Source organism: Tachyglossus aculeatus, chromosome X3 (genome assembly GCF_015852505.1).
Source record: "Tachyglossus aculeatus isolate mTacAcu1 chromosome X3, mTacAcu1.pri, whole genome shotgun sequence".
Classification (NCBI taxonomy): Eukaryota; Metazoa; Chordata; class Mammalia; order Monotremata; family Tachyglossidae; genus Tachyglossus; species Tachyglossus aculeatus.
The window spans coordinates 34009939-34036207 of NC_052099.1; the positions used below are offsets into that span (position 1 = coordinate 34009939).

At 45.4% G+C, this 26269-nt stretch overlaps 1 protein-coding gene across 2 annotated transcripts in view; it reads right to left on the reverse strand.

Annotated features, from left to right (window-relative positions):
• The window catches only part of TEX10 (testis expressed 10), a 36440-nt gene that overhangs the window by 4932 nt on the left and 5239 nt on the right, over window positions 1-26269 (reverse strand). Inside the window, exons 2-13 of one of the 2 annotated variants that reach the window (XM_038770234.1) lie at window positions 23030-23218; window positions 21113-21825; window positions 19200-19446; window positions 18139-18251; window positions 16280-16491; window positions 12811-12946; window positions 11819-11994; window positions 10031-10208; window positions 7170-7258; window positions 6040-6173; window positions 1603-1683; window positions 935-1116 (exon numbers count right to left, since the gene is read on the reverse strand). In XM_038770234.1, the coding sequence (XP_038626162.1) occupies window positions 935-1116; window positions 1603-1683; window positions 6040-6173; window positions 7170-7258; window positions 10031-10208; window positions 11819-11994; window positions 12811-12946; window positions 16280-16491; window positions 18139-18251; window positions 19200-19446; window positions 21113-21825; window positions 23030-23209 (2441 nt within the window). In that variant the 5' untranslated portion in view covers window positions 23210-23218. Of the gene's footprint in view, window positions 1-934; window positions 1117-1602; window positions 1684-6039; window positions 6174-7169; window positions 7259-10030; window positions 10209-11818; window positions 11995-12810; window positions 12947-16279; window positions 16519-18138; window positions 18252-19199; window positions 19447-21112; window positions 21826-23029; window positions 23219-26269 lie in introns of both variants that reach the window. The other variant, XM_038770233.1, reaches the window with a different exon arrangement.

Consider the following 26269-nt stretch of genomic DNA (forward strand, 5'->3'; position numbering starts at 1 on the left):
TTAATAAACGTCATTACTATTATTATTATCTGTCCTGTCGCCTACCCCTTGCTGACTCCCTCTCCCCTTCAAATGTGACAGGCCACCACTCGTGACCCCCTTCAAAACTACTAAAATCGCATAATAATAATAATAATAATAATGGCATTTGTTAAGCACTTACTATGTGCCAAGCACTGTTCTAAGCACTGGGGGGGATACAAGGTAATCAAGGTGCCCATACTGGGCTCACAGTCTCAATCCCCATTTTACGGATGAGGTAACTGAGGCCCAGAGAAGTTAAATGACTTGCCCAAAGTCACACAGCTGACAACTGGCGGAGCCGGCATTAGAACCCATGACCTCTGATTCCCGAGCCCCTGCTCTTTCTACTGAGCCACACTGCTTCTCTTTCAGTTCAATGTTCTAGTCAGAAAGGAATATTGAGTAATTAAAGGCCCTGATATCTAGGATAAATGCATGTCTGTAATGAAGACAAAAATGAAATCCAAAGGATCATAATAAACACCCTCCTCCAGGATCCAAGACACAACACTGCTTTTTGTGCCAGATTTGCAGGAACTACAGTATGCAAAATAATACTAATATTAAGTGTGTATTACATGCCAAGCATTATACTAAGAACTACAGTAGATGGGAGGAGGGAGAACAGATATTGAATCCCCACTGTGAAGATGAGGGCACTGAGGCAGAAAGTTTAATGGCTTGCCCAATGTCACAATGCCGGTAAGTGGCAGAGCCAGGATTAGAACTCAGTTCCTCTGATTCCCAGGCCTGTGCTCTTTCCACTACACCAATGCAACTTTGTCAAAGCAAATGACCTGAAGGAATTCTTGGTAACTCCAACCAATTAATCCCTATTTCTCAAAATCTTCAGAATTGCTTCAGAATCAGCATAAAAGGGGCCTGGGAGGAGGAAGACGGAAACCATTACCTCTTCCTTACATGCTCCGCGTCCTCTTTTTCTAAAGTGAGCAAGAAATGAAGGAGACTGTAGCAGCAGGAGGCGAGGAACTTGTGTATCGTCTCACTGAGAACACAAGCTTGGTCCAGGAGCTTACTCACGACACAGAGAATTGATGCTGCAGTGCTGTCGGGAATTACAGCCAGGCCAGCCTAGGCAACAAAACAGGCTCATTACATCCTTGACATATTCTTTCCAGGCCTTAACGTGCTCCCTGGAGGAGTTAACCATTAAATCATCGCTGACTCATCTGTTTCCTTTCCAACTGATACCAGAAAGTTAACAGAATTCTCCCTCAAGGCCTCGAATAGCCTTCCAAATTGGGCTTCCCCCACCCCTTTAACATCGAGATCGCTGCAGTAATCCCCTCGAAAGTGAGCAAGAGCATCAACCGTATCTCTGGACTTTGTCTTTTGGCAAGTCTTGCAGACGAGAGGGCTCCGCTTTCCTCCCCCTTGACAGCCTGGACACCACGGGCCTCCGGGTGTGGGGCAAAATGAGGCTCGCCTCTACATTCAGGCCAAAGTTGTCCATCTTGGAATGCCTTCCCGCAGGGACGCTCCTTAGTCCAACTTCCCGGCAAACGGACCCACGGACAACAGACAAAGCAGAGACAAAATGGTAAAGCGGACAGTTACCAGATGCTTAGCGATGGCACTCTGCAGGATATCCAAGCACTGACTCCGGGATGGAATAGTGGACAGACTGTGACACACGGCCTGCCGGCACGAAAGGAAAGGGGAAACAAGAGATCAGCACAGTTGAACATTCAACCGGCAAAAAACTGCACCTCCCAGGCCTGGGAAGGGTCCAAAACGAGCTTGTAAAGTCACCTCCATGGGCAGAGTGGTGGGTTCTTTGTGGTTACTGCTGCTGAAACGGCCCCTCCAGGTTTAAAGAGCTTTTGAAAAAATTGCTTGATTGACTTGTTAGGGAAACTGGAGAAATATTAACTGATAAACACGCTAAACGACGAAGTTCACACCCGAAGGAGCTCGCTAAGTGCTTAGTACAGTGCTCTGCACACAGTATTACCATTAACTGAATGATTAATTGGTAGTGGCCGTAATTCATTTCCCCGTTTACAGTAAAAGCAGACTCCCAAGTTCACCGCATAAACCCTCAAACAATCAGCGTGGCCTAGTGCAAAGAACAGGGTCCTTGGAGTCAGAAGGAGAAAATCAGAAATCCTTCTCTAGCTACGCCCTTTGAGACAAAAGCACATGTTTAATATCTGTTAAATGCTGGCATCAATAGTCCCCATTCAAACGGGTATTTTGTTACTGCTAGAAATCAATCAATGGTATTTAATGAGCACTTACTGTATACAGAGCACCGTACTAAGCTCTTGGGAGAGTATAACAGAGTGGGCAGACATGTCCTACCCACGAGGAACTTACAGTCTAGAAGTAAATGCTTTTTTGTCTGAACAGACATAATTTGTCTAATACCAACTTCATACTGAGCATGCAATTTTAACGATCACTTTTGAAAGCAGAAATTAAACCCTACTGGAAAAGACAACACAATAAAGGATGCCTAACTCAAACAGTAAAATTCCAATTCGGTCAGACACGGAAATGAACGGGTAAAAAAAAAAAAGGATAATCATCCCACAGACTTGGGATTTTTCATTTACTTCCCTTAGGCAAGGGTTTGCAAAGTGTTTATAATTTTCAGGCTGAAATGTCAAAGTCAAATCATTATTTCCCATTTGAGTAGTATTTATCCCATTTCTGGCCCACTCGTACCAGATTGCTCTTGGGCCAAAGCCAATACTAGTGTCTAGAATGATAAAATGAGGGGGGAGGAAAAAGCTTACTTTTTTTTCCAAATGTAAAAGAAAATTCAGATTTGAAAATGTCTTCTTGATCCTACTGGAACCACGCAAAATGCTTTAATTGGGAATTATTTCAGGCCTTAAGGGGGCCCTTCAAAAAAAAAGATGCATCCCGATTTAAATGCCATTTGAAAAAACACTGTTCTTTAGAATTCTCATTCCCCACACCCCCTCCATCGGATCCCCACCTCACCTCCACCCATCCACTGCAAGCCTCCGGATGCTCCGCTGCTGTTCCGTCTCTAGCTTCCCCCCTCTCCAGGCTCTTGCTCCCCGGCAGTGCTCGCCTGACAGCGCTCATCCAGCTGGTTTCATCCGGGAAACCAGCTGGATGAGCAGCAGCGTGGCTCAGGGAAAAGAGCCTGGACTTTGGAGTCAGAGTTCGGGGGTTCAAATCCCGGCTCCACCAGCTGTGTGACTTCGGGCAAGTCACTTCATCATCATCATCAATCGTATTTATTGAGCGCTTACTATGTGCAGAGCACTGTACTAAGAGCTTGGGAAGTACAAATTGGCAACATACAGAGACAGTCCCTACCCAACAGTGGGCTCACAGTCTAAAAGAAAAAAAAAATATTAAAGTCAGCAATCAGATAAAGGATCGTTTCACTGGACTCTCAAAAACAGATTCAGACATACAAGTCATTCACTTCACTTCTCTTCACTTCACTGGCCCTCAGTTCCCTCAACTGCAAATTGGGGATTAAGACTGTGAGTCCCCCGGGGCACAACTTGATCACCTTGTAACCTCCCCAGCGCTTAGAACGGTGCTTTGCACATAGTAAGCGCTTAATAAATGCCATCATCATTATTATTATTATCAGTGGACAGTCTGTTTGGCCCACTGAGCACACAGCTTTGCCCTCAGAACTGGAGCACCAAGGAGTGAGCAGCGGTGGACATACCAGTGAGGCTGATGGGGCTGCCCTGCTCGTAGCCCACCCCTGTCTCTGAAGCCTGCAGGTCTGGCTTTGTGCTCAGGCCAAGAGGAGGCGGGCAAAAAAGAAAAGAAAACCAAAACCTGCCTGGGGCGGGGGTTATAACACTTTATAAAGAATAATCCAGGGACGAAGAAAAGGCCTGGGAAACTCAGGCTCGACAAGCCCCACACTCCGCGACCCCATTCCAAAGCAGCCTTGGGGAGCTCTTCCGACGGCTTTGTGCCACTGGGTCTGAAATGACACTTCTGCTCGGGCTTCTGGTCTACCAGGGGACTGAAATTTTCGGACTTCTGAAAATGACAACGGGTTCTGAATGAGATTACCCAGCCCTACTCTGCTTTTCCTGACCCGTCGTCACAAGGGGGAGGTGGCCTGAACTGGTCTGTTTAGCAGTCACAATGTTTGTTCGCATGCCGGGTTCACTCAGGCCCCAAACTCCCAGTGCCCGGCACCAACCTAGTCCCTCAACACTCACCAATCAAATCAATCAATGGTATTTATTGTATTGTGTGTATTGTGTAACTAGAACAGAGTCCCAGTGGAACAAATTCACCCTGGGAACATCATAACGGTATTTACTGAGGGCTTACTGTGTGCACAGCACTGTACTAAGCATTGTATTATCAGTACCACATAGTGGTACTCTTTCTAGATGGCAATTTCTGACCAATTACAAGGGACTTTGTCTTTTACTTCAATTATACCCTCTTAAGAATACACTACAGTGCTGCTCCGTACACAACAGGTACTCAATAAAGAAAACAGAATAGATGAAATTACTCCAATTACAGACTTCACTCAGTACCTTGCAAGCTACTTTACTGATGCTGTGGGCAGGGAACTGTTATACTGCATGCTTCCAAGCACTCAGGACAGTGTTCCACGCACATTAAGGGCTCAATAAATACCACCGGTTGATTGATTGTATACGACTCTTATTCCCTCTGGGAGGTAGAGTAGGGTGGGCACTAAGGAATCCTCATTTGATTTGAGGAAACTCAGACTAAAGGAGTCAAAGGATTTGCTCGCATTCCCTCCGGGTCACTGAAGAGCTGGACTAGGTCCCAGGCAGTAGTTGGGAGTAATGACATTGATTAAATGCTTACAATGGGAGAATAAAGGATCTCCTGACGCCAAGCCCCACTGCCTAAATCTAATTTCTTCCAGCCATTGAATCGACTCTACTGAAATCCCACTTGCATAACACGCTGCGCAGACCACAAAACAACCAAACCTCGCAAATCAAAAGCCCAATCATACAAGTCCTGCCAACAGGGTCACTCTCATCCCTGCCAGAACCTCCCAAACTTTGGAGGATTTGGGGGATAAATAACTGTCACTTTAGTCAAACAAGTGTGCTGCAGACACCATGGCCAAGAATGCTTCTTGATGACATGGGTTGCGTCTGGCAAAAAAGATGCTGATTTTCAGGATCAGAAGGATGGAGTTTCAAAGTATTATGGAAAGAGCCCTCAAGTTAAGAGACCCTAATATATCTTATATATATATATAGGTTTTTAATATGAAAAGGCTTTTATGTAAAAATCTCTTAATATATAAAGGTTTTTTACATATTAAAAAATTCCTGAACTTGACTAATTTTGACGCTTTCATGATTACCATCATTATCAATAATCCACAACACCAAGCAGTTCATTTTTACTCAGTTTTAGGTGCATCACTTGATGATGAAAGACAATTTCTTTATGCATCTATGTGAGAGAAAATATTCTCTTCTTGAAATCTCTAGCCTTAGAAAATACAGAGAAGCACCTGCTAGAAAAATACAAGTGAACTAATGGAGGGTTAAAATCGGGAACTCTCAATCCCGCCTCAACTTTAAAACCTGTATCCAAGTTTGATATCTGAGCAAGACGGGCTCCTTCCCCATCCAATTCCCCAAAGCACCGGGCTACTGGGACTTTCATTTATTCCTACTAGGTGAAATGGTTTTGTTTAATGCGGATAAGTTCATACCAAAAGCAATCTTCTCTAAGAACACTTTCCTAAAAATGAAATCAAAAAAAAAAAATCTTCAAAAACCCCCTCGTTTACACCTGATATTTTCATCAAGGTGAGTTTCCCCTCTCACATTTTTCACCTGTTCTCGCCCAACCGTCACCCTTGAAATGAAGATCCTCCTGAACTATTTCCTGACGCAAGATCAATAGTTGGCTAGCAATGGCATTCCAGGATCTTTGCAAACCACGAGAGGCCTCTGGCCTCACAGGGAAGAAGAAAAGGGAGTCTGGATTATTGCGAGCTGTCACTTAGAATCAGTCTTGATGAGTTACCTCTGTCACAGCCCAGTGGTGCAAAAATTGATCCAAGTCAGTCAGGTAAAGACGGACAGGGGAAAGCGGTGTCTGGCTGATGTGAGGATTCCCTCGGATGCTCTGAAGCCAAGTCAACTCCTCTCCTGAGAACCCTAGAATGGGGAGAATAAATCATTTAGAATTCACACCTCAATGCCACACAATGTTTCCCTCACCTACTTCTTCTAGCGGATGGGGCCTGCACCCTGAGGGCAGAAGATGGAAGGACCGAGAAATAGCCCGGGGAGACTTTCCTCCACCCAAGCCCATGCGGTGACCTCCAGCCCCAGGGAGCACCTCCTCCTGCTACTATCTACACCAGTCTTCCTCCCCAAAGAGCAGAAGTGAAAAGGGGTAGCGGAAATAAGTGGAAGGAGGCTACTCGGCTGGCCCAAAAAAGCCACAGGGCCAAGTCCCCAGGTGGGAGTGATTCGGGAACACAGTTACCAGGTACCTTGCTGGGTTTACTGAGCCACATTGTGACCCTGCCTACAATCCCCCGGGCCTAGATTTAGATTTTGGGCTGTCCCAATCCTGAAGGAGGGGTTGGCGGCTGGGGCAATCACCACATCCCCAGATGCTGCCCCTTCCCGGAGCAGAAAGGAAAGGAGGCCTTATTGTAAAAACCTTCTCAGGAGAAAGGACCACCTGAAACGAGCCTCCAAAAAACAATAAGACTGCCCTGGCAAAACTAGGTTATCTGATCAATCTAAATTAGTACGCCCTAATGGACAGAGCCTCGGCCTGGGAGTCGAAAAGAATTGGGTTCTGATCCCAGCTCTGCCACCTGTCTGCTGTGTAACCTTGGGCAAATCACTTCATTTTTTTCTAGGCCTCAGTTACCACATCTGTAAGACGGGGATTAAGAACGTGAGCCTTATGTGGGACAGGGACTGTGTCCAACCTGATTAGCTTGTACCCACCCCAGCAGTTGGTACAGTGCCGGCACGTGGTAAGCGCTTAAGAAATATCATTAAAAAAAATCCCAAAATGATCGTTCAAGTACTTAAGCTTCCATCACAGAAATCTCCGGTGACTGAACAACCCTCCTGATGCAATAAAAATTTCCCTCCTGATGCAGTAAAAAAAAGTAGGGGCTTATGGATTACCTGTAAGGGTTGAAAATAAGAAGCTGAGATAGTCCACATCACTCATCGAACTTTCCTGGACTGAACACTTCCATCCCGCAAAAGATGACCTACAAAGTACAAAGGAAGGACTATCAGCAGCTACCGTATTAAGTGCTTGGTATATACTAAGCAGTGGGGGAAAAAATACATGGATTTAAAAGACGACAAGATCTCTGGCCCACGAGGGCCTCTCACTCGCTAAGGTTGGGGGAGTTGGCAATTGACAACCAAGGAGGGAAGACAAAAACAGAGAACATAAAGACAAAGACCACAGAAGTTTGAGTTTCATCAAAGCCCACTAGTCAGAGGAGCCACTGACACAAGAACCTCAAACCCAATGTTCGAAAAATCGTGGAAGGCCTTGAACTGCTGCTTGTCCTCCCCCAACTATGATTCTGACTTAGTCTGGGGACCGTGGGGTCTCCGTTTTGATCTGCCGTGACATCCCCACCCAGAAACCAGTCAGGACATTCCTTGAGCTAGACAGACAATAATGATGAGTGCCCTCCACAAAGACCATCATAGCACCACAGATGAGGAGACTGGAAATGGAATGCTTGCTGAGTACGCAATCAAGAACTTGGTTCTGTTGCTACTACGGCCTGGGAAAAGACTTCTACCTTGAGCCACTACGGAAACCTGGGTTCATGTTTCATCCATTGAGTTCCCCAGCAGAATGAAGTTAGCTGGATACACTGCCAACTGCTCGTCTAAAACTGGCCAGAGCCCAAAAACTTAAAAGCAGATCTACAAGACACTTTTGAGAGTTCTACTCCCAGGAGAAAATGGCATATTCCCAAATCATCTCGCATGGTAATTCTTGGGGCATCAGAACTAAATTCTTTGCTATTACACAGTAGTCGAGTTAGCTGATAGGCACTGCTGAAGGGACAGGGAGTAGGGGAAAAGAGAGCTTAATTGAGGAAGGCCTTTTGGAGGAGATGTGATTTAAAAAAAAAAGGCTTTGACGGTGGGAAGAGTGGTGGTCTGGCATATGTGAAGGGAAAGGGTGGACATGGGCAAGGGGTTGACAGTGATACAGATGAGATTGAGATACGGTGAGTAAATTGGCATTAGAGGAGCAAAGTCAGAGGGCTGGGGTGAAGTAAGGAAATCAGCGAGGTGAGGTAAGAAGAGGCATGCTGAACTTAGAGAGGGAGTGAAGGGGGCACAAGCCAGATTTGAAGGGGATCTAGCAGAGAATTGGAGAGGAATTGAAGGCAGCTGGTTTACACAACTTGGTCAAGGAGGTTGGAGAAGAATGGTAGGAGAGAGATGGGGCAGTAAGTGGAGGGAGCCATAGGATCAAGGGAAGGGTTTTTTTGGATAAGAGATACACGATCACGTCTGAAAGCTGTGGGGAAGAAATCAGTGGAAAGTGGATGGTTTAAAGATGGTGGTCAGGGAGAGAAGAAGTGTTTTGATAAGGTCAGAAGGGATGGAGTTGGAGGCTCAGGTAGAGGGAGTGGATTTTAAGAGGCAGCAAAAGACTGCCTCAGGATGCTGCTGGAAAAGATGGGAGACTTGAAAAGGAGATAGGAAGAGGGAGGAACTGGAGAGAAGTAGGGGAGCTGATAATAATAATAATAATGATAATGATGGTATTTGTTAAGTGTTTACTATGTGCCAGGCACCGTGCTAAGAGCTAGGGTGGACACAAGCAAATCATTCATTCATTCAATCGTATTTACTGAGCGCTTACTGTGTGCAGAGCACTGTGCTAAGAGCTTGGGAAGTACAAGTTGGCAATATATAGAGACTGTCCCTACCCAACAGCAGGCTCACAGTCTAGAAAGGGGAGACAGAGAACAAAACATATTAACAAAATAAAATAGAATATGTACAAATAAAATAAACAGAGTAATAAATACGTACAAACATATATATAGGTGCTGTGGGGAGGGGAAGGAGGTAAGGCGGGGGGGGGGGGATGGGGAGGAGGGGGAGAGGAAGGAGGGGACTCAGTTTGGGAAGGCCTCCAAACTGGGACACAATCCCTGTCCCATGTGGGGCTCACGGTCTCAACTCCCATTTTACAGATGAGGTCACTGAAGCCCAGAGAAGTAAAGCAACTGGCTCGAGGTCCACAGCAGACAAGTGGCAGAGCCAGGATTAGAACCCACGATCTTCTGTCTCCCAGGCCCAGGGAAATCCTAGGGAGATCACGCCTGACGGCTTTCACTTTAAAAGTAAAGTATATGGTCAGGTCATGAGGGGTCAGAAACAGCTGGTGCAGACAATGGACATGGGAGGCAAGGATGGAGAAGTCTTGTTGCTGGAAAGAGGAGGGGGCAAGATTAAAGCCCGTCAGGATGACTCTGAACAACAACAAAGAAAAATATCTCAAGAACCTGATATAAGCAGGTGATGAACTAGAGTCACTTGTGCTGTGCTTTCAAACTATCCCTCAAAAAGATGGAGAGAAGAAACACAGTGCCCTCTTGAGTAATAAACTAGACATACTATGCTAGATTATTGGAAGGGAACAACGCGCACTTAGGGAAAATGGGTCAAAATAGACTAGCCGGAATCGTAGACCATCGTATTTAAAATGTCTGCGAACATTTGAAAGCTCATAGATCAAATTTCCTTTCAAAACAAAATGCCGTGCACGACTAAAAGTTTGTTTTGCCCAATATCAGCCCTCGAGGATGGCTCTGAGCCACCTCAGTTGTAACCGTAAGACCGGCGCTTTCTCCAGACGCGGCTCCTACCCTGGGGAAAAGCTTACACACCATCGGGTCAAGCTAATGACCACAAGTTCAGTTTCCAAAAGTCAACTTTGTGTGACTTTATCAGTGGCTCATTTTTCAGAAAAGCAGTTCAACGGAGCACATTACCTCATATACAGTATCCCAATCAGTGAGGCGGCCAAATTGGAACTCAGTCGCCCCATGATGCAACAGCGACTCAAACAGGAAAGCAAGCTGGCAGGAAGAGATGGCAAAAAATACACAAGCTGCACTAAGCGCTGCTGAGATTCGGCTGGAAGAAGCACCACGGTGCCTTCTTGGGGATCTAAACAGACAACGGAATCAGATTAAACTCTAAAACTGGAAAAGCCTCTCAGGGATTTAAATGGCAAAATCAGATTTGCCCATCGTATTCGAAGTCAGTGGTCCCCCGGGAACTACACATAAAGCTTTCAACTTCCACACTGAGGACGGCACCCACTGGGACCTGTTTACAGGGCTGAGACATTCGGAAAGCTCTGAGGCTCAGCTAGGCTTTCAGACTGAATGAAGAAGCGAAGAGAAGGCAAAAATAAATACCTCAGTGGTTTTCTGGATGCAAAGAAATCCGGAAAAAAGAACAACTATTTGGAAATGGGCACTTTTTTAAAAAAAACAAAGGCGTGCCTGCTTTTACTGGTCACTTTTCTTCAGGGAAGTGTATGAGAACGCGAATCATCGGGCAGGCCTGTACACTCTCGTTAAGCCAGGGTAGGGTAAGTAACCCTTGCTTTCCCCCTATGATCACCTGGGTAGACTGCATAACTGGCTGTGGGATTGAGGGTTTTTTGTTATTTTAATGGTACTTCATCATCATCAATCGTATTTATTGAGCGCTTACTATGTGCAGAGCACTGTACTAAGCGCTTGGGAAATACAAATTGGCAACATATAGAGACAGTCCCTACCCAACAGTGGGCTCACAGTCTAAAAATAATGATGGCATTTGTTAAGCGCTTACTATGTGCAGAGCACTGTTCTAAGCGCTGAGGGGGGATACAAGCTGATCAAGTTGTCCCATGTGGGGCTCACAGTCTTAATTCCCATTTTACAGATGAGGGAACTGAGGCGCAGAGAAGTGAAGTGACTTGCAGACAGGTGGCGGACCCAGGATTCGAACCCACGACCTCTGACTCCAAAGCCCAGGCTCTTTCCACTGAGCCACGCTGCTTCTTGTTACTTGTTACTTGGTACTTGTTACTTGGTACTTGTTAAGTGCTTGCTATGTGTCAGGCACTGTACTAAGTGCTGGGGTGGATACAAGCAATATGGGTAGGACACAGTCCCTATCCCGCACAGGGCTCACAGTCTTAACCCCCATCTTACAGATGAGGTAACTGAGGCATAGAGAAATGAAGGGACTTCCCCAAGGCCCGTGCTCTATCCACTAGGCCATGCTATCTCAGAAGGTCATGGGTTCTAATCCTGGCTCTGCCAGTTGTCTGCTGTGTGACCCTGAGCGAGTCACTTCACTTCTCTGGGCCTCATCTGTAAAATGGGGATTAAGACTTATGAGCCCTATATGGAGACAGGAACTGTTTCCAACCCAATTATCTTGTACCTACCCCAGTGCTTAGAACAGTAACTGGTACACATTAAGTGCTTAACAAATACCACGATCATCATCATTATTATTATTATAATATTAACATTATTATTAGTATCTGCCCGATTTGTGGTCATCTGCCTGCTGCCCAGGGCAGCAGCTTCTCAGACTTAACAAGGATGAGTCCAAGGGGAAATTTGGAAACTGCTCCCAGAGTGATCATCTGACTCGGTCCCTTACCCACACTTGGAGAGAACAAATGTTTAAATAAATCAGAATACAGAGATGGATCAAACTATAAAGACCTTCGAAGCCCCAAACCCCAGCTGTTTAGTTTCAGCCCATCTTACCATATATCCGAAAAGCGGTGGCTTGCAAACTATTTAATAGATCCTTATTTGAGCGGGCAACAGCGGCGTGAATAATATCAATTAGCTGAGAGGAGAGTTCTGGGTTTCTAGAGCCAAGCTGAACAAGCTGCAATGGTAAACCAGCCAGCCAACGAGACAACACTTTACTTCGGCTCCTGCGGAAGGCAAGAAAGGACAACAAGTTAAGGGGTTTCCTTGGCTTAGAAAGGCAACACTGTTTTTATATCCAATGAAAACTGCAATGGAAACGACTAAATAGCTCTTATCCCTTGAAGTAAAAAAAGTACATCTTCAATTTGAACAGAAGACTCAGAACGGTCTATTATACTTGATATGGATTTACTCGGTTACATTCTGAAGTTACAACTGCATTCATGGAAAATATTATGCCTTAAGAAGCTGCTTCATCTGAATCAGGCAAGGGGAAAGAAGAGTGCCAGGTCCCTGAGGCTCAGATTTTTCGTAGTTTAAAATATAATTTTCTTCTAAGTTATTAAATACAATAATCAAAGTGTGTGTGAGAAGGAAACGATGGGAGCTGTGAGCCCCACGTGTGACATGGACTGTGTCCAACCTGATCAGCTTGTATCTACCCCAGCGCTTAGTACAGTGCCTGACACATAGTAAGCACTTAAGAAATGCCATAATAACACTGAAAAAACAAACAATTCCACTCGAGAAAAAACCTCCTGGCAGGAACAATTCTGGCTGAAGAGCTTTGGTGCGGGGGGGGTGGGGAATGGTAAGAGCCATGTCCCACCCCCTGGAAGTCCGGTACTGTGGAAACTTACCTGGCCCGCCCCAAGGAGGTGCCTCCAACTGACCGCAGGCCCTCTTGACCTCCTCCCTGCCACTCTGGGGAGGGACAACATGTCACGCCACCCGGGTGTTGAAGAATATACTGCCACTGCAAACTTTTGAAGACGGAATTTCACAATAAAAAAAATACATATGTGTATATATATGTTTACCTGACTCTGTGAGGACTTAACTCTTCTTTTTGATAAACTCTGCTGAAAAACTTCAGGAGCAGAGTGCGGACAGGAAGGAGGAGACCCCTCTGCTGATACAGTGTGTAGACCGCCCTGGTCAGGGTCTCTGTTACCACTACAAACAAAGGAAAAAAAAAAAAAAACTTCATCTGAGACAGATAAGGCAAGTGTCACCAGGTCGTTTTGTCTATCTGTACAGCATGTGCTCGGAAAACTACCTCATGTTACCTCATGTTTAACATACTCGTGGAGGTTAAAAGTACTTTCCACATCAGTGCGTGCCCAGCATAACTTTCAAACCTGTAAAATGGCTCCATGGACAACAGGGCTGCATTTGACTGGACTGTGGAGGGAAAAGGGCGAGGGGCATGCAGGGTCACCTTTCTCTCCCCCTCACCAAATCCAAACCACTACATTTATTCCCGGGGGGCTGGCCAGGAATTTCCCTCACCTCTTTCAACAACTACAATACGTCGGGAACAGACTGAGTTTGTCTCCAAACCTTCAGTGGGGCGAGAGAGGGGGTTATTTCCAAACCCACTGAAAGAAAAGGACTAAGTTGGTGTGCAGGGAACATGTCTACCAACTCTGTTTTACTGTACCGTACTTTTAGACTGTGAGACCACTGTTGGGTAGGGACTGTCTCTATATGTTGCCAACTTGTACTTCCCAAGCGCTTAGTACAGTACTCTGCACACAGTAAGCGCTCAATAAATACGACTGATTGATTGATTGATTACTCTCCCAAGCGCTGGGTGCAGTGCTGATACAAACTTGACCTCAGGCCACAATCTGGCCTCTCCTAGAAATCCAGCTGAGTTCAAAAAGGATTAGCGGCTGGAGGGCCAAGGAAGGAAAGGGAATCAAAAGGACAGTAAAAGTAGCTTCTTTTATGCACCCAGCTCTGCTCCACCCAAAACGCAAGCGTGGCTCGGTGGAAAGAGCCCGGGCTTTGCAGTCAGAGGTCATGGGTTCGAATTCCAGCTCCGCCACATGTCTGCTGTGTGATCTTGGGCAAGTCCCTTCACTTCTCTGAGCCTCAGTTCCCTCATCTGTAAAATGGGGATTAAGACTGTGAGCCCCGCGTGGGACAACCTGATCACTTTGTACCCCCCCAGCGCTTAGAACAGTGCTTTGCACATAGCAAGCGCGTAACAAATGCCACCATTATTATTATTAGTAAAACAAAACCCACATCACTTGGTGCACACTTGTCGCTTTTATTACCAGAAGTAGCAGTTTAAATTCTAGCCAAACTTCACCATAACTTAGCAACTTCACTTAAAGTTACACAACTATCAAAATTCATGAGGGCTGATGGATCCTCATACATTAACTTGCTCACAACCTGAATCCCTACAGTGTTTTCTGTTCACACACCCCGCTTTTCCTATCAGGACCCGAAAGATTCCAACACTGGACGACTGAATCCAAGACTTTACGGCCTGGCCGTAAAGGCAAGAAAATTATTTTCTTCCTAGCAGACAGCATGACAACTAGGCTGACCACGGGGCAGTCTACACCAGAATACTTGCAATGCTAGCATGTTCTTACACGAACTGTAGTTGAATGGCTCAGGGGAAAAGGATGTCTTTGTACCCACAGGTGGACTCTGGGGGACACCTGGGTTCATTTGAGAAGCAGTGTGTCCTCGGGCCTGGGAATAATCATCATCATCATCATCATCATCATCATCAATCGTATTTATTGAGCGCTTACTATGTGCAGAGCACTGTACTAAGCGCTTGGGAAGTACAAATTGGCAACATATAGAGACAGTCCCTACCCAACAGTGGGCTCACAGTCTAAAAGGGGGAGACAGAGAACAAAACCAAACATACTAACAAAATAAAATAAATAGAATAGATATGCACAAATAAAATAAATAATTAAATAGAGTAAAAAATATGTACAAACATATATACATATATACAGGTGGGAATCAAAAAGACCTGGGTTCTAATCCTGGCTCTTCCAACTACTTGCTGTAGGTCCATGGGCAAGTCACTCGACTTCTCTGTACCTCAGTTTCCTCAACTGTAAGGTGGAGGTATCTGTTCTCCATTCTACTTAGATTGTGAGCCCTACGTGGGACAAGGACTGTGTCTGGCCTAATTAATTTGTACCTACCCCAGCGCTTAGACCAGTGTTTGGCACACAAATGTATCTAGGTATGTATTTTAACGTCTGTCTCCCCCTCTAGACTGTGAGCTCATTATGGGCAGGGAATGTATTGTACTCTCCCAAGCGCTTGGTACAGTGCTTTGCATGCAGTAAGCACTCAATAAATACGACTGAATAAGTAGTAAGCGCTTAACAAATACCGTAAAAAATAAAAAACCAAACCAAAAAAAAAAAACTTATGATTCCCAGAAACATTTACTGGGAGAGCCAGACTGGCCTCTGTTTCTAGAGCAAGTTTGGATGCCTTGCCTGGCTACACCTCCAAAATCTACAGGTTCCAGATAGACATCAGGGGTCAGAACCCTGCACAGGACTCATGAAGAAAATTAATTTCCAGAATCGTCTTGGGTCATACAAGCATTTGGTGACCCTAATTAGAACAATAATAATGATGATGGCATTTATTAAGCACTTACTATGTTCAAAGCACTGTTCTAAGCACTGGGGAGGTTACAAGGAGATCAGGTTGTCCCACGGGAAGCTCACTGTCTTAATCCCCATTTTACAGATGAGGGAACTGAAGCACAGAGAAGTTAAGTGACTTGCACTTAAGTCACACAGCAAGTCACCATTTCCCCTGCTCTACTCACTGCAAGAAGGTGGCTTTTCTAAATCCTCAAGGGGATTTTGGAGGTAGGAGCTGCTCCTCAACTGGACAACTGATAATAATAATAATAGCATTTGTTAAGTGCTTACTATGTGCAAAGCACTGTTCTAAGCGCTGGGGGGGATACAAGGCGATCAGGTTGTCCCACATGGGGCTCAGTCTTAATCCCCATTTTACAGATGAGGGAACTAAGGCTCAGAGAAGTTAAGTGACTTGCCCAAGGTCACACAGCAGACATGTGGTGGAGCTGGGATTCGAACCCATGACCTCTGACTCCAAAGCCCGGGCTCTCTCCACTGGGCCACGCAGCTTCTCAATGATACTGATACTATAACGGGAGCAAATGAAAACATCACTGTATGGGATAATCACACAGTGAGAAATTATTTTTAAAGATTTAATCAAAATCTTCACTGATTTTAAGTTCTCTTTTAGAAGGGTAGAGCCACCCAAAGGGCCGGGGGCAGGGGGGGGAACATCACCAAAATGCAAATCCTGCACCAAAAATTGTTCAGGCAAATAAATATGGCAAGACAAATGTGGACAACAGTCTCCTTGGCCAAGGACAATTTACTCAAATGGCAATTTAAACAAAAAAGTAAGAGGGGGAGCCCGAAGACGCGTATAAATGTATGTCTTTGAACAAGAGCCACTTACCCCTGTTGGACTGGATCTCCATTAACCTCCAGGTCACCCCAAGCAGTCTGTTCAGCTGCTTACTCGTCAGCTTGCAGCCATCTTCGAGAGTCTCCGTCACAAATTTCCTAATCATTTCTATCCAGTCGGAATCCATCTGGAGGGTGGAGGTGCTTGCCAGGGAGACCATAATGTCACACAGGGTTAAATTCAACAAGAGATGATCTACGTTGCTGGAGGAAGCAATACAATGTTTGTTGCTGTTCAACAAAAACAGTGGAAGAAAAGCCATGTACATAAATATATATATTGAAGCAAATACTGCAGGCAAACAAATATTTTGAGAAAACCCAGCATAAGCTCATTATGGGCAGGGAATGTGTTTGCTAATTCCCCTGTCTTGTATTCTTCCAAGCACTTAGAACAGTGCTCTGAACACAGTAAGCACTCAATAAAGTCATTCAGTCATTCAATCATGTTTATTGAGCGCTTACTGTGTGCGGAGCACTGTACTAAGCGCTTGGGAAGTACAAGTTGGCAACATATAGAGACGGTCCCTACCCAACAGTGGGCTCACAGTCTAGAATAAATACCACTGATCGATTGATATGACCCCCTCCCGGTACTATATTTGTTTAGACAACTACTGTTGCTCACTCTACTGCCCAGCTCTGCCTAAAATGCCTTTTGGCAAATTACCGCAGTCCTCAAAAACTTCCAGGGGCGACCTTCGTTTCTCTTGGAAGCGATCAATGGCATTCATCATCATCATCAATCGTATTTATTGAGCGCTTACTATGTGCAGAGCACTGTACTAAGCGCTTGGGAAGTACAAACTGGCAACATATAGAGGCAGTCCCTACCCAACGGTGGGCTCACAGTCTAAAAGGGGAAGACAGAGAACAAAACCAAACGTACTAACAAAATAAAATAAATAGAATAGATATGTACAAGTAAAATGAATTTATTGCCCACGTACTCTGTGCACAGCAGCACTGTACCTCCTGCTCCTTCTGTCTGTAATCAGTTTATGTCCGCTTGCTTCCACCATTTGATTGTAAGCTCCCTGAGGACAGACGACTATCTTTCACCTCTACTGTCCCCTCCCAAGCACCCAGCCCAGTATTCTGCACACAGTGAGCACACTATGAAGTCTCTTGCTTGATCCATCACGGAGTGCTTTATCACCCTTCTTCATTTTGAGGTTTGCCTGCCAATCGGTTGGTTTTAGAGCCCCAAGCGGGCCGATTTACGTGCCACAGAGGTGCCCGACACGAGCAGAGCACTCCTTTCAAGCTTGGCTGGTTCTCTCTGACCCCTGGCCGAACCCTCACACGAGCCTTTGTTATTTTATTGATAGAAGCCGTGATTATCGTATTAGCTTAGCATGAGGCAGTTTTATTAGTCTTGTTATTTTGAAACTCTTTAAGTCCGTTAGCGTGAGACAGCAGGCTGAATAAAAGCACGGGATTTATAACAATATGTATAGAGAGACATGGTGAAAACTTGGCACACCAGAAAACACGTGTCGGTGTGCAGATTTTTTTTAACCTACCTACAAATTAAACCACCAACAGTGTTTATAAAAACGCCTGAGGGTAGAGCCTGATTCTAAGCGCTTTCCTCCTGGTAAACTCTTGCCTATGAATTCAACTTAAAGGATTAAACGATTGACAAGTGAACGCAGATCTTCTTTCCAAGTGATAGTCTTAAACCATGTTCATTCTGCCCCTTCTTTTTAGACTGAGAAGCCTTGAAGGAAGGGACCATGTCTCTTCCACCGCAACTGCCCATAACATAGCAAGTCCAGTACTCAGTAGAGAATGGGAACTCAACGATTCAAATAATGATGATGGCAAGAAAGGAGAAAACCATTTTACCTTTTGTTCAACTCCTTCCTTTTGTGCTTGGCTGTTTCTTGTACAGAATAAGGAAAATGCCTCATGAAATGATGTTTGAAGTCATTTAGGTAATTCTTTCGTAGCCACGCCTCCTAGCAAAAATGAGAAAGCATGAGAAAAATCTATAGGAATTGAAGTTTTAATTTAGGGTTACTGTATAAAATAATAAATCACATTTAGGGAGCACTTACTGTGTGAAAAACACTGTAGTAAGCACTAGGGAGCATACGATATAACAGAGTTGGTAGACACGTTCCCTGACCACAACGAGCTTACAGTCTAGAGGGTGAGACAGGCATTAATATAAATAAATTCTGGATTTGTACTCCTATGACAACCGAGCCCACACACTTCACTCCTCTTATGCTAACCTTCTCACTGTACCTCAATCTTGTCTTTCTCACCGCCAACCTCTCACCGTAAGTAGAACTGAAAAGTGGAGGGCAGTGGGGAGCATACGTGAATCTCCGATTTGAAAGACAGTTCATAGGAGACAGCAAACTCTTTTAAAGGGCCAAATCTTTCAGGCACTTCATGAACAGTTCAATCACTTTCAAGCACATTTGTCAACTGGGTTAAAGACTGAGCCCCAGATTGGCCACCTGAAGCTGGATTCCACCCATTCCGAAAGGCTAACCGATTCTATCCTCAGAACAATCCTGGTGCGGTGGAGAAATATACATGTTCCTGCTTTTAGCCCCCAAGGCAGGACCTCTCGAATCCAACACGTGGGCACTGCTAAGATTCGGATGCTACGAACGAGGCGATGGAGGTGCAGACACGTCACTGAGAAACCCATCACCTCCAGGGAGACTCAGGATGAGAGATGAGCCCAATGGGCTCTTTGTGAGAAGAAGGGAAGGGAGTGTGTTCCACAAGTGTGGAAATCGCAGCACCAAGACAGCATACGCTGTTGCAAGGTTTCCTGATTCCCTAATCAGTCGAGCCAAAGCAAGTACTGCAAACAAGTGGTAGGGTAGGACGGAGTGTATGTGCCCCTCTGTATCCAGAGTAAACGTAACTTTCTTCCTTTTCCTTACCATTTTGTGAGCTTCGTCATGCTGCTTGGAGAGCTTCCAGAGCAGGGAAATAATACTGAGCACTTGCTGCATGAGCTGCTGGGATTCTGGTTCTAAAAACTTGCCAAGAATAGGAGTAACAAGCTGGGCCGGCGTAGCTTCCACCCAGGACTCGATCAGTAAGGGAATGATGACCACGATGAATCCTTTCAAGTTTTCGGGAGATGACAGGCTTTCATCCACACTGCCTCCTCCCCCAACTGGGGACCTGAATTAGGGAGCGAAATGAGAGGATGGTCAATTTTAAAAATTGACAACTAAGTAATGTCCCCTTCCCAACTTTATGAATCCAGGACAACGTTAATCACCCCAAACCATCATTCGGTGGTGTTTATTGAGCACTTACCGTGTGCAGAGAACTGTACAAAGCGCTTGGGAGGGTAATCTATAAAAGAGTAAGGATAGACAATCCCTGACCCCTCTTGCCATCTTCAGAGCCTTATTAAGGTGAGACATTTCCTCCTAGAGGCCTTCCCCGATTAAGCCCTCTTTTCCCCTGCTTCCTCTACCTTGTCATCTGTGCGCTTGCATCTGTACCCTTTGGACACCTGATATTCACTCCACCTTCAGCCCCAGAGCGCTTATGCACAGATTCGAAACATCTTTATATTAATGTCTGTCTCCCCCTCTAGACTGTAAGCTCCTTGTGGGCACTGAAGTATCTACCAACTCTGTTGTATTCTCCCAAGCGGACAGAACAGCGGTTGGCACACGGTAAGTTATCAATAAATACTACTGATTGATAAGGAGCTAACAAACTAGAGGGGGAAGCAGGCACTGAAATCATCATCATCAATCGTATTTATTGAGCGCTTACTATGTGCAGAGCACTGTACTAAGCGCTTGGGAAGTACAAATTGGCAACAGAGACAGTCCCTATCCAACATTGGGCTCACAGTCTAAAAGGGGGAGACAGAGAACAAAACCAAACATACCAACAAAATAAAATAAATAGAATAGATATGTACAAGTAAAATAAATAGAGTAATAAATATGTACAAACATATATACATATATACAGGTGCTGTGGGGAAGGGAAGGAGGTAAGATGGGGGATGGAGAGGGGGACGAGGGGGGTTACGGATGGAAATGAGTTACAGATGGATATTTATATGACTGGTGTGGGGAGGCGGGAGGTCAAGTGCTACAGGGAGAAGAGCACAGGCTCTAGATGGAGTCTATGGGGACTTAAAAAAAAAAAAAAATCAAGGGTATGAGAGTAAAAATATCCAAAATGGTTTCCCTCTGTGGGGCAGGAGAGGAAGGAATCCCGGAGGCCTCGGGCTCTAGAAGAATCCGGTCTGAATCGTGGAACTCCAGGGATCCGTCACGGGCACATTTGCCCAGCAGCTTTGCAGACCTGCTGCAACCACCTACGGCAGTGCCGCCGTGACCTCCTGCCTGGCTAAAATCCTTCTCCTGCCCGGAAGATTTCGATATAACAAACGACGTCACTCGGGTCGAAAGGATTCTAGAGCTCATCATTTTCTAAGAAATCGAATCTACGTTCTGAACAAAAAGGGTGGAAAAAATGGCACCCTGGAAAACTGAGCAAGGCCAGGCCAGCCCAGTCCAACGGGCTCATGGTTACATGTAATGCCTCTGCGCCATCCTCACGGCTCCTCCAAGGCACGTTTGTACCAGAAACATGACAGTCCAAGACTGACGGGCCTCCAGGCCTGGGAGTTGGAGGACCTGGGTTCTAATTCCGGGCTCTGCCAATCGCTTGCTACGTGACCTTGGGCAAATCACTTCACCTTTCAGTGCCTCACCTGTAAAATGGGGATCAAAATCCTGTTCTCCCTCAAGTGTTTGACACATAGTAGACGCTTTACAAATACCATAAAAAAAAAAGAACTTCACGTCTCTCTCACCTCAGACGGAACTGGGAGATGACGTTTGGCTGGGAGCCTCCATTTTCGTAAACCTGAATGGCCTGCTGGCTCCGGGCGTGATCCTTCCAGGTGATCTGTATCGAGTTCCTGGCAGGGGGTAGGCTTTCCTTTTGTTCCTGGAGTCCCGCACCGTCTCCGGACCTACCGGGGCCATCAGCGAGCGCCTGGAGGAACTTACTGAGTCGCACCAATACATTAAGTCGCCACTGCTGAGACGTGAGCCGGCGGTTCGGGTTAACGGACAATATCCAGGATGGAGACTTGTCTCCATTTTTCAATCCTTTGGACAGCTGCTGGTGAGAAATGAGTTCGACAAAATTCTTCAGCAAGATGCTGCTGCGACCGGTAAGGAGGGCGGGATACTCTTCCAGGAGGATGTCCAAGACTTTTAAAGAATCCTCCTGAATCCCTTCCGTGATGTGTGTCATCGCGCTGGACAGATGGGCGCTCACGAGGGGGAAAAACGGAGTGATTTGGTCAGTTCGTACTTTCGGTGCCAGGAACTGGAGGAGGCGGACCGCTGCTGCTCTCACGCTACTATCCTTGTCAGTAAACACAGCGGTTACCTCGCTTAATATATTGGAAAGGTGAGCATCAATTATGAACGGGTACTGGGTCAAGAGATCTTTGAGCCCAACCAGGGCACTCTGCTTCACTCCAGCATTATGGTGGTGCATCTGGGACAGCAAATCCTGAAACAAAAAATATCCGTACCGGAGAAGGAGTGAACGCGGGTACGGGCACGCCACACGTACTGTTTCGGGAACATTTAACCTCCCTGTTCCTTATGGTACTCTGCTCTCCAAATGCCCAAGTATAAAGAATCGAATGCCAAGAATTACGTCACATGGAACAAAAAGTAGCGTACCTAGTGCTTAAAAATTTGAACCAGTTCAAACTAGTCTCCTTTATCCACTTACCCACCTTGCAGATTTGGGCTAAGAGGGCGAGATTTCCCTGATTCTGCCCTCTGTCTCCAGGGGTAACGACCCGAGACCTGTCCCTGGTGTTAAATGTTGGAGAACCCAAGAGGCCAGCCTTCACCGGCATCCACTAGCCCCACGGCGGGGCACCTCCCAGGAGCGATGCAAGCGCTTAGTACAGTGCTCTGCACACAGTAAGTGCTCAATAAATACGACTGATTGAGCGACGGCCTCATCCTCCTGGGGACAGTCAGGAGGAGTGCTATTACCCCCGGCCCACGTCCTCCCCCGGTCCTGGGATGCCCTCCATCTGCCCATCCGCCAAGATAGCTCTCTTCCTCCCTTCAAGGCCCTAGTGAGAGCTCACCTCCTCCAGGCGGCCTTCCCAGACTGAGCCCCTTCCTTCCTCTCCCCCCTTATCCCCCTCTCCATCCCCCGCATCTTACCTCCTTCCCTTCCCCACAGCACCTGTATATCTGTATATATGTTTGTACATATTTATTACTCCATTTATTTATTTATTTTACTTGTACCTATCTATTCTATTTATTTTATTTTGGTAGTATGTTTGGGTTTGTTCTCTGTCTCCCCCTTCTAGATTGTGAGCCCACTCTTGGGTAGGGACTGTCTCTATATGTTGCCAGCTTGTACTTCCCAAGCGCTTAGTACAGTGCTCTGCACACAGTAAGCGCTCAATAAATACGATTGATTGATTGATTGATTATTACCTGGTCACACCTCACAGAAGCAGAGACCAGATCCACCGCAAAACCGGCAAGAGGGAGTAAGGATTGACGCTACACTGTGAGCACTACGATAAGCCGATTCAATCAAGCTCTCAGGGTACGTGTCAGAACCACTATTCAAACGCCGGTTTATCAAACCGCCTTCCACGAAAACACCGACAGCCTCACCACTGCACTTTGCAACACAGGGCAGACTTCGGCTGTACAACGCAAGTCCTGCGACGTACCTTGATGTTAAGTTTTCTATTGTTTGTTGGGAGGGTTTCATCTTCTTTGAGCTGCTCCGGAAGATGTATCACTTTCGTTTTAAAGTTCGTGTCTGTGGCATTTTCTAGTTTCGGCTTCTTTTTGCCAACTTTCAGCTTCACTTTTTGAAAGTCATCTTGATATTTCCTCTTTTTTGTCATTTTGGGGCCCTGAAAGTGGAAGGGTTGGTTTAGAAATAAAAGCAGTACAGGCTGGAAATGCAGAAGCCAGACCTATATATTTAACAATCCTGAGGCTAAAAAGCAAGGGTGAACAGCAACGCACCTCTGAACCAAATTCTTATATAATAATGGTACTTTTTAAGTGCTTACTATGTGCCAAGCACTGTTCTAAGGGCTGGAGTAGATACAAGTTAATCAGGTTGGACATAGTCCCTGTCCGGCATTGGACTCACAGTCTTAATCCCCATTTTTTTTTTTTTTTACAGATGAGGTAACTGTGGCACAGAGAAGTCAAGTGACCTACCCAAGGTCACACATCAGACCTGTGGAGGAGTCAGGATTAGAACCCAGGTCCTTCTGATTCCCAGGCCCCTGCTCTATCCACTAAGCCACACTGCTTCACATTGGCCCAGTTATCCCTTGACCCAATCTGCCCCGATCATATAGCCCCACCTCCCAAAATACTCTGTATTTTGGGTAGGAAGTCAAGCAGAGGAGTCTGAATTTTACCTATGTGTGTTATTTACTACCATTTGCACAGTCAATATTTCTACGCCCATGTTCCCTACTAGCATACTCTTCCAACGCAGTGTTTTCCAACAGAAAGAGCACATGACTGAAAGACAGGAGACCTGGGCTTTAGCCCCGGCTCCTCTGCTTGCCCACGGTGTGACCTTGGACAAGTCTCTTAACTTCCCCGTGCCTCAGTTTTTTCATCCGTAAAATGGATATTAAATATCTGTTCTCCTTCCCTCAAGAACAGGAGCCCCTTGCGGGGACAGAGACTGTATCCGATGAGGTTCTTATATCTACACCAGTGCTTGAATACCAACATTCATTCAACAAACTCTGACCGCCATCCAAAATCCTAAACCCAATCATTCAAGAATTGTACATCATCATCATCAATCGTATTTATTGAGCGCTTACTATGTGCAGAGCACTGTACTAAGCGCTTGGGAAGTACAAATTGGCAACATATAGAGACAGTCCCTACCCAACAGTGGGCTCACAGTCTAAAAGGGGGAGACAGAGAACAAAACCAAACATACTAACAAAATAAAATAAATAGAATAGATATGCACAAATAAAATAAATAAATAAATAAATAGAGTAAAAAATACGTACAAACATATATACATATATACATGCCTAAGATGACCGGTATATGATTGTAAACTGCTTCACTGACTCACCCAGAAAAACCATAAAGCTAGAGAAAACCAAGGTGATGTATCTGCCCGCACTAGGGAAGCCAGACATCATCATCATCATCATCAATCGTATTTATTGAGCGCTTACTATGTGCAGAGCACTGTACTAAGCGCTTGGGAAGTACAAATTGGCAACACATAGAGACAGTCCCTACCCAAAGTGGGCTCACAGTCTAAAAGGGGGAGACAGAGAACAAAACCAAACATACTAACAAAATAAAATAAATAGAATAGATATGTACAAGTAAAATAAATAAATAAATAGACTAATAAATATGTGCAAACGTATATACATATATACAGGAACGTATATACATATATACAGGACTTGTACTTCCCCAGCGCTTAGTACAGTGCTCTGCACACAGTGAGCGCTTAATAAATACAAATCATCGTCATCATCAATCGTATTTATTGAGCGCTTACTCTGTGCAGAGCACTGGACTAAGCGCTTGGGAAGTACAAATTGGCAACATATAGAGACAGTCCCTACCCAACAGTGGGCTCACAGTCTGAAAGGGGGAGACAGAGAACAAAACCAAACATACTAACAAAATAAAATAAATAGAATAGATATGTACAAATAAAATAAATAAATAAATAAATAGAGTAATAAATATGTACAAACAAAATACAAATGAATGAATGAATGGCAATACAGAGTGTGACATGTTGGCCCAGAATGTGGTGACCTACGCGGCACAACAGCCTACAGATCAGCGATGGACAAGGAAGTACAAAACAACCAGGGAAGCCTGTGTACCCTTCAGGAAACCGTCGCACAGAATGTGGTGGCAGGCAGGATGGCACTAAACTCCAGAGGAGCCGCATGGCCTAGCGGAAAGATGACCTGGAAGGCGGAAGACCTGAATTCAAATCCTGCCTCCCCAATTTGTCCTCTATGTGATCTTGGGCAAGTCATTTTTGAGAAGCAGCATGGCTCCCAGACTGAGCCCCTTCCTTCCTCTCCCCCTCGTCCCCCTCTCCATCCCCCTCATCTTACCTCCTTCCCTTCCCCACAGCACCTGTATATATGTTTGTACATATTTATTACTCTATTTTACTTGTACATATGTATTCTATTTTATTTTGTTAGTATGTTTGGTTTTGTTCTCTGTCTCCCCCTTTTAGACTGTGAGCCCACTGTTGGGTAGGGACCGTCTCTCTATGTTGCCAATTTGTACTTCCCAAGCGCTTAGTACAGTGCTCTGCACATAGTAAGCGCTCAATAAATACGATTGATGATGATGATGATGACGAAACAGCATGGGCTTTGGAGTCAGAGATCATGGGTTCAAATCCCAGCTCTGCCAACTGTCAGCTGTGTGACTTTGGGCAAGTCACTTAACTTCTCTGGGCCTCAGTTGCCTCATCTGTAAAATGGGGATTAAGACTGTGAGCCCCCTGTGGGACAACCTGATTGCCTTGTAACCTCCCCAGCACTTACAATAGTGCTTTGCACATAGTAAGCACTTAATAAATGCCATTATTATTATTACTTCACAGCTCTGTGCCTCAGTTACCTCATCTGTAAAATGGGGACTAAGTCTGTGAGCCTCAAGTGAGAGATGGACTGTGGCCAATCTGATTAGTGTGATCTACCCCAATGTTTAGTTCAGTGCCTGGCACGTACTGAGTGCTTAAATACCATAAAATAAAAAGACAGGATCACAACCAACAAGTTCTGGAATAAAGTCAGTCTCCTAGCACTGAGGCTATGCTCCCCTCAACACAGCTGTTGCCGGCTGGAACGGACAAGAACGAACAGCAGCAGAATTCCCAAAAAGTTGCTTTATGGTGAGCTGGAACTGGAAAGCTGAAAAGC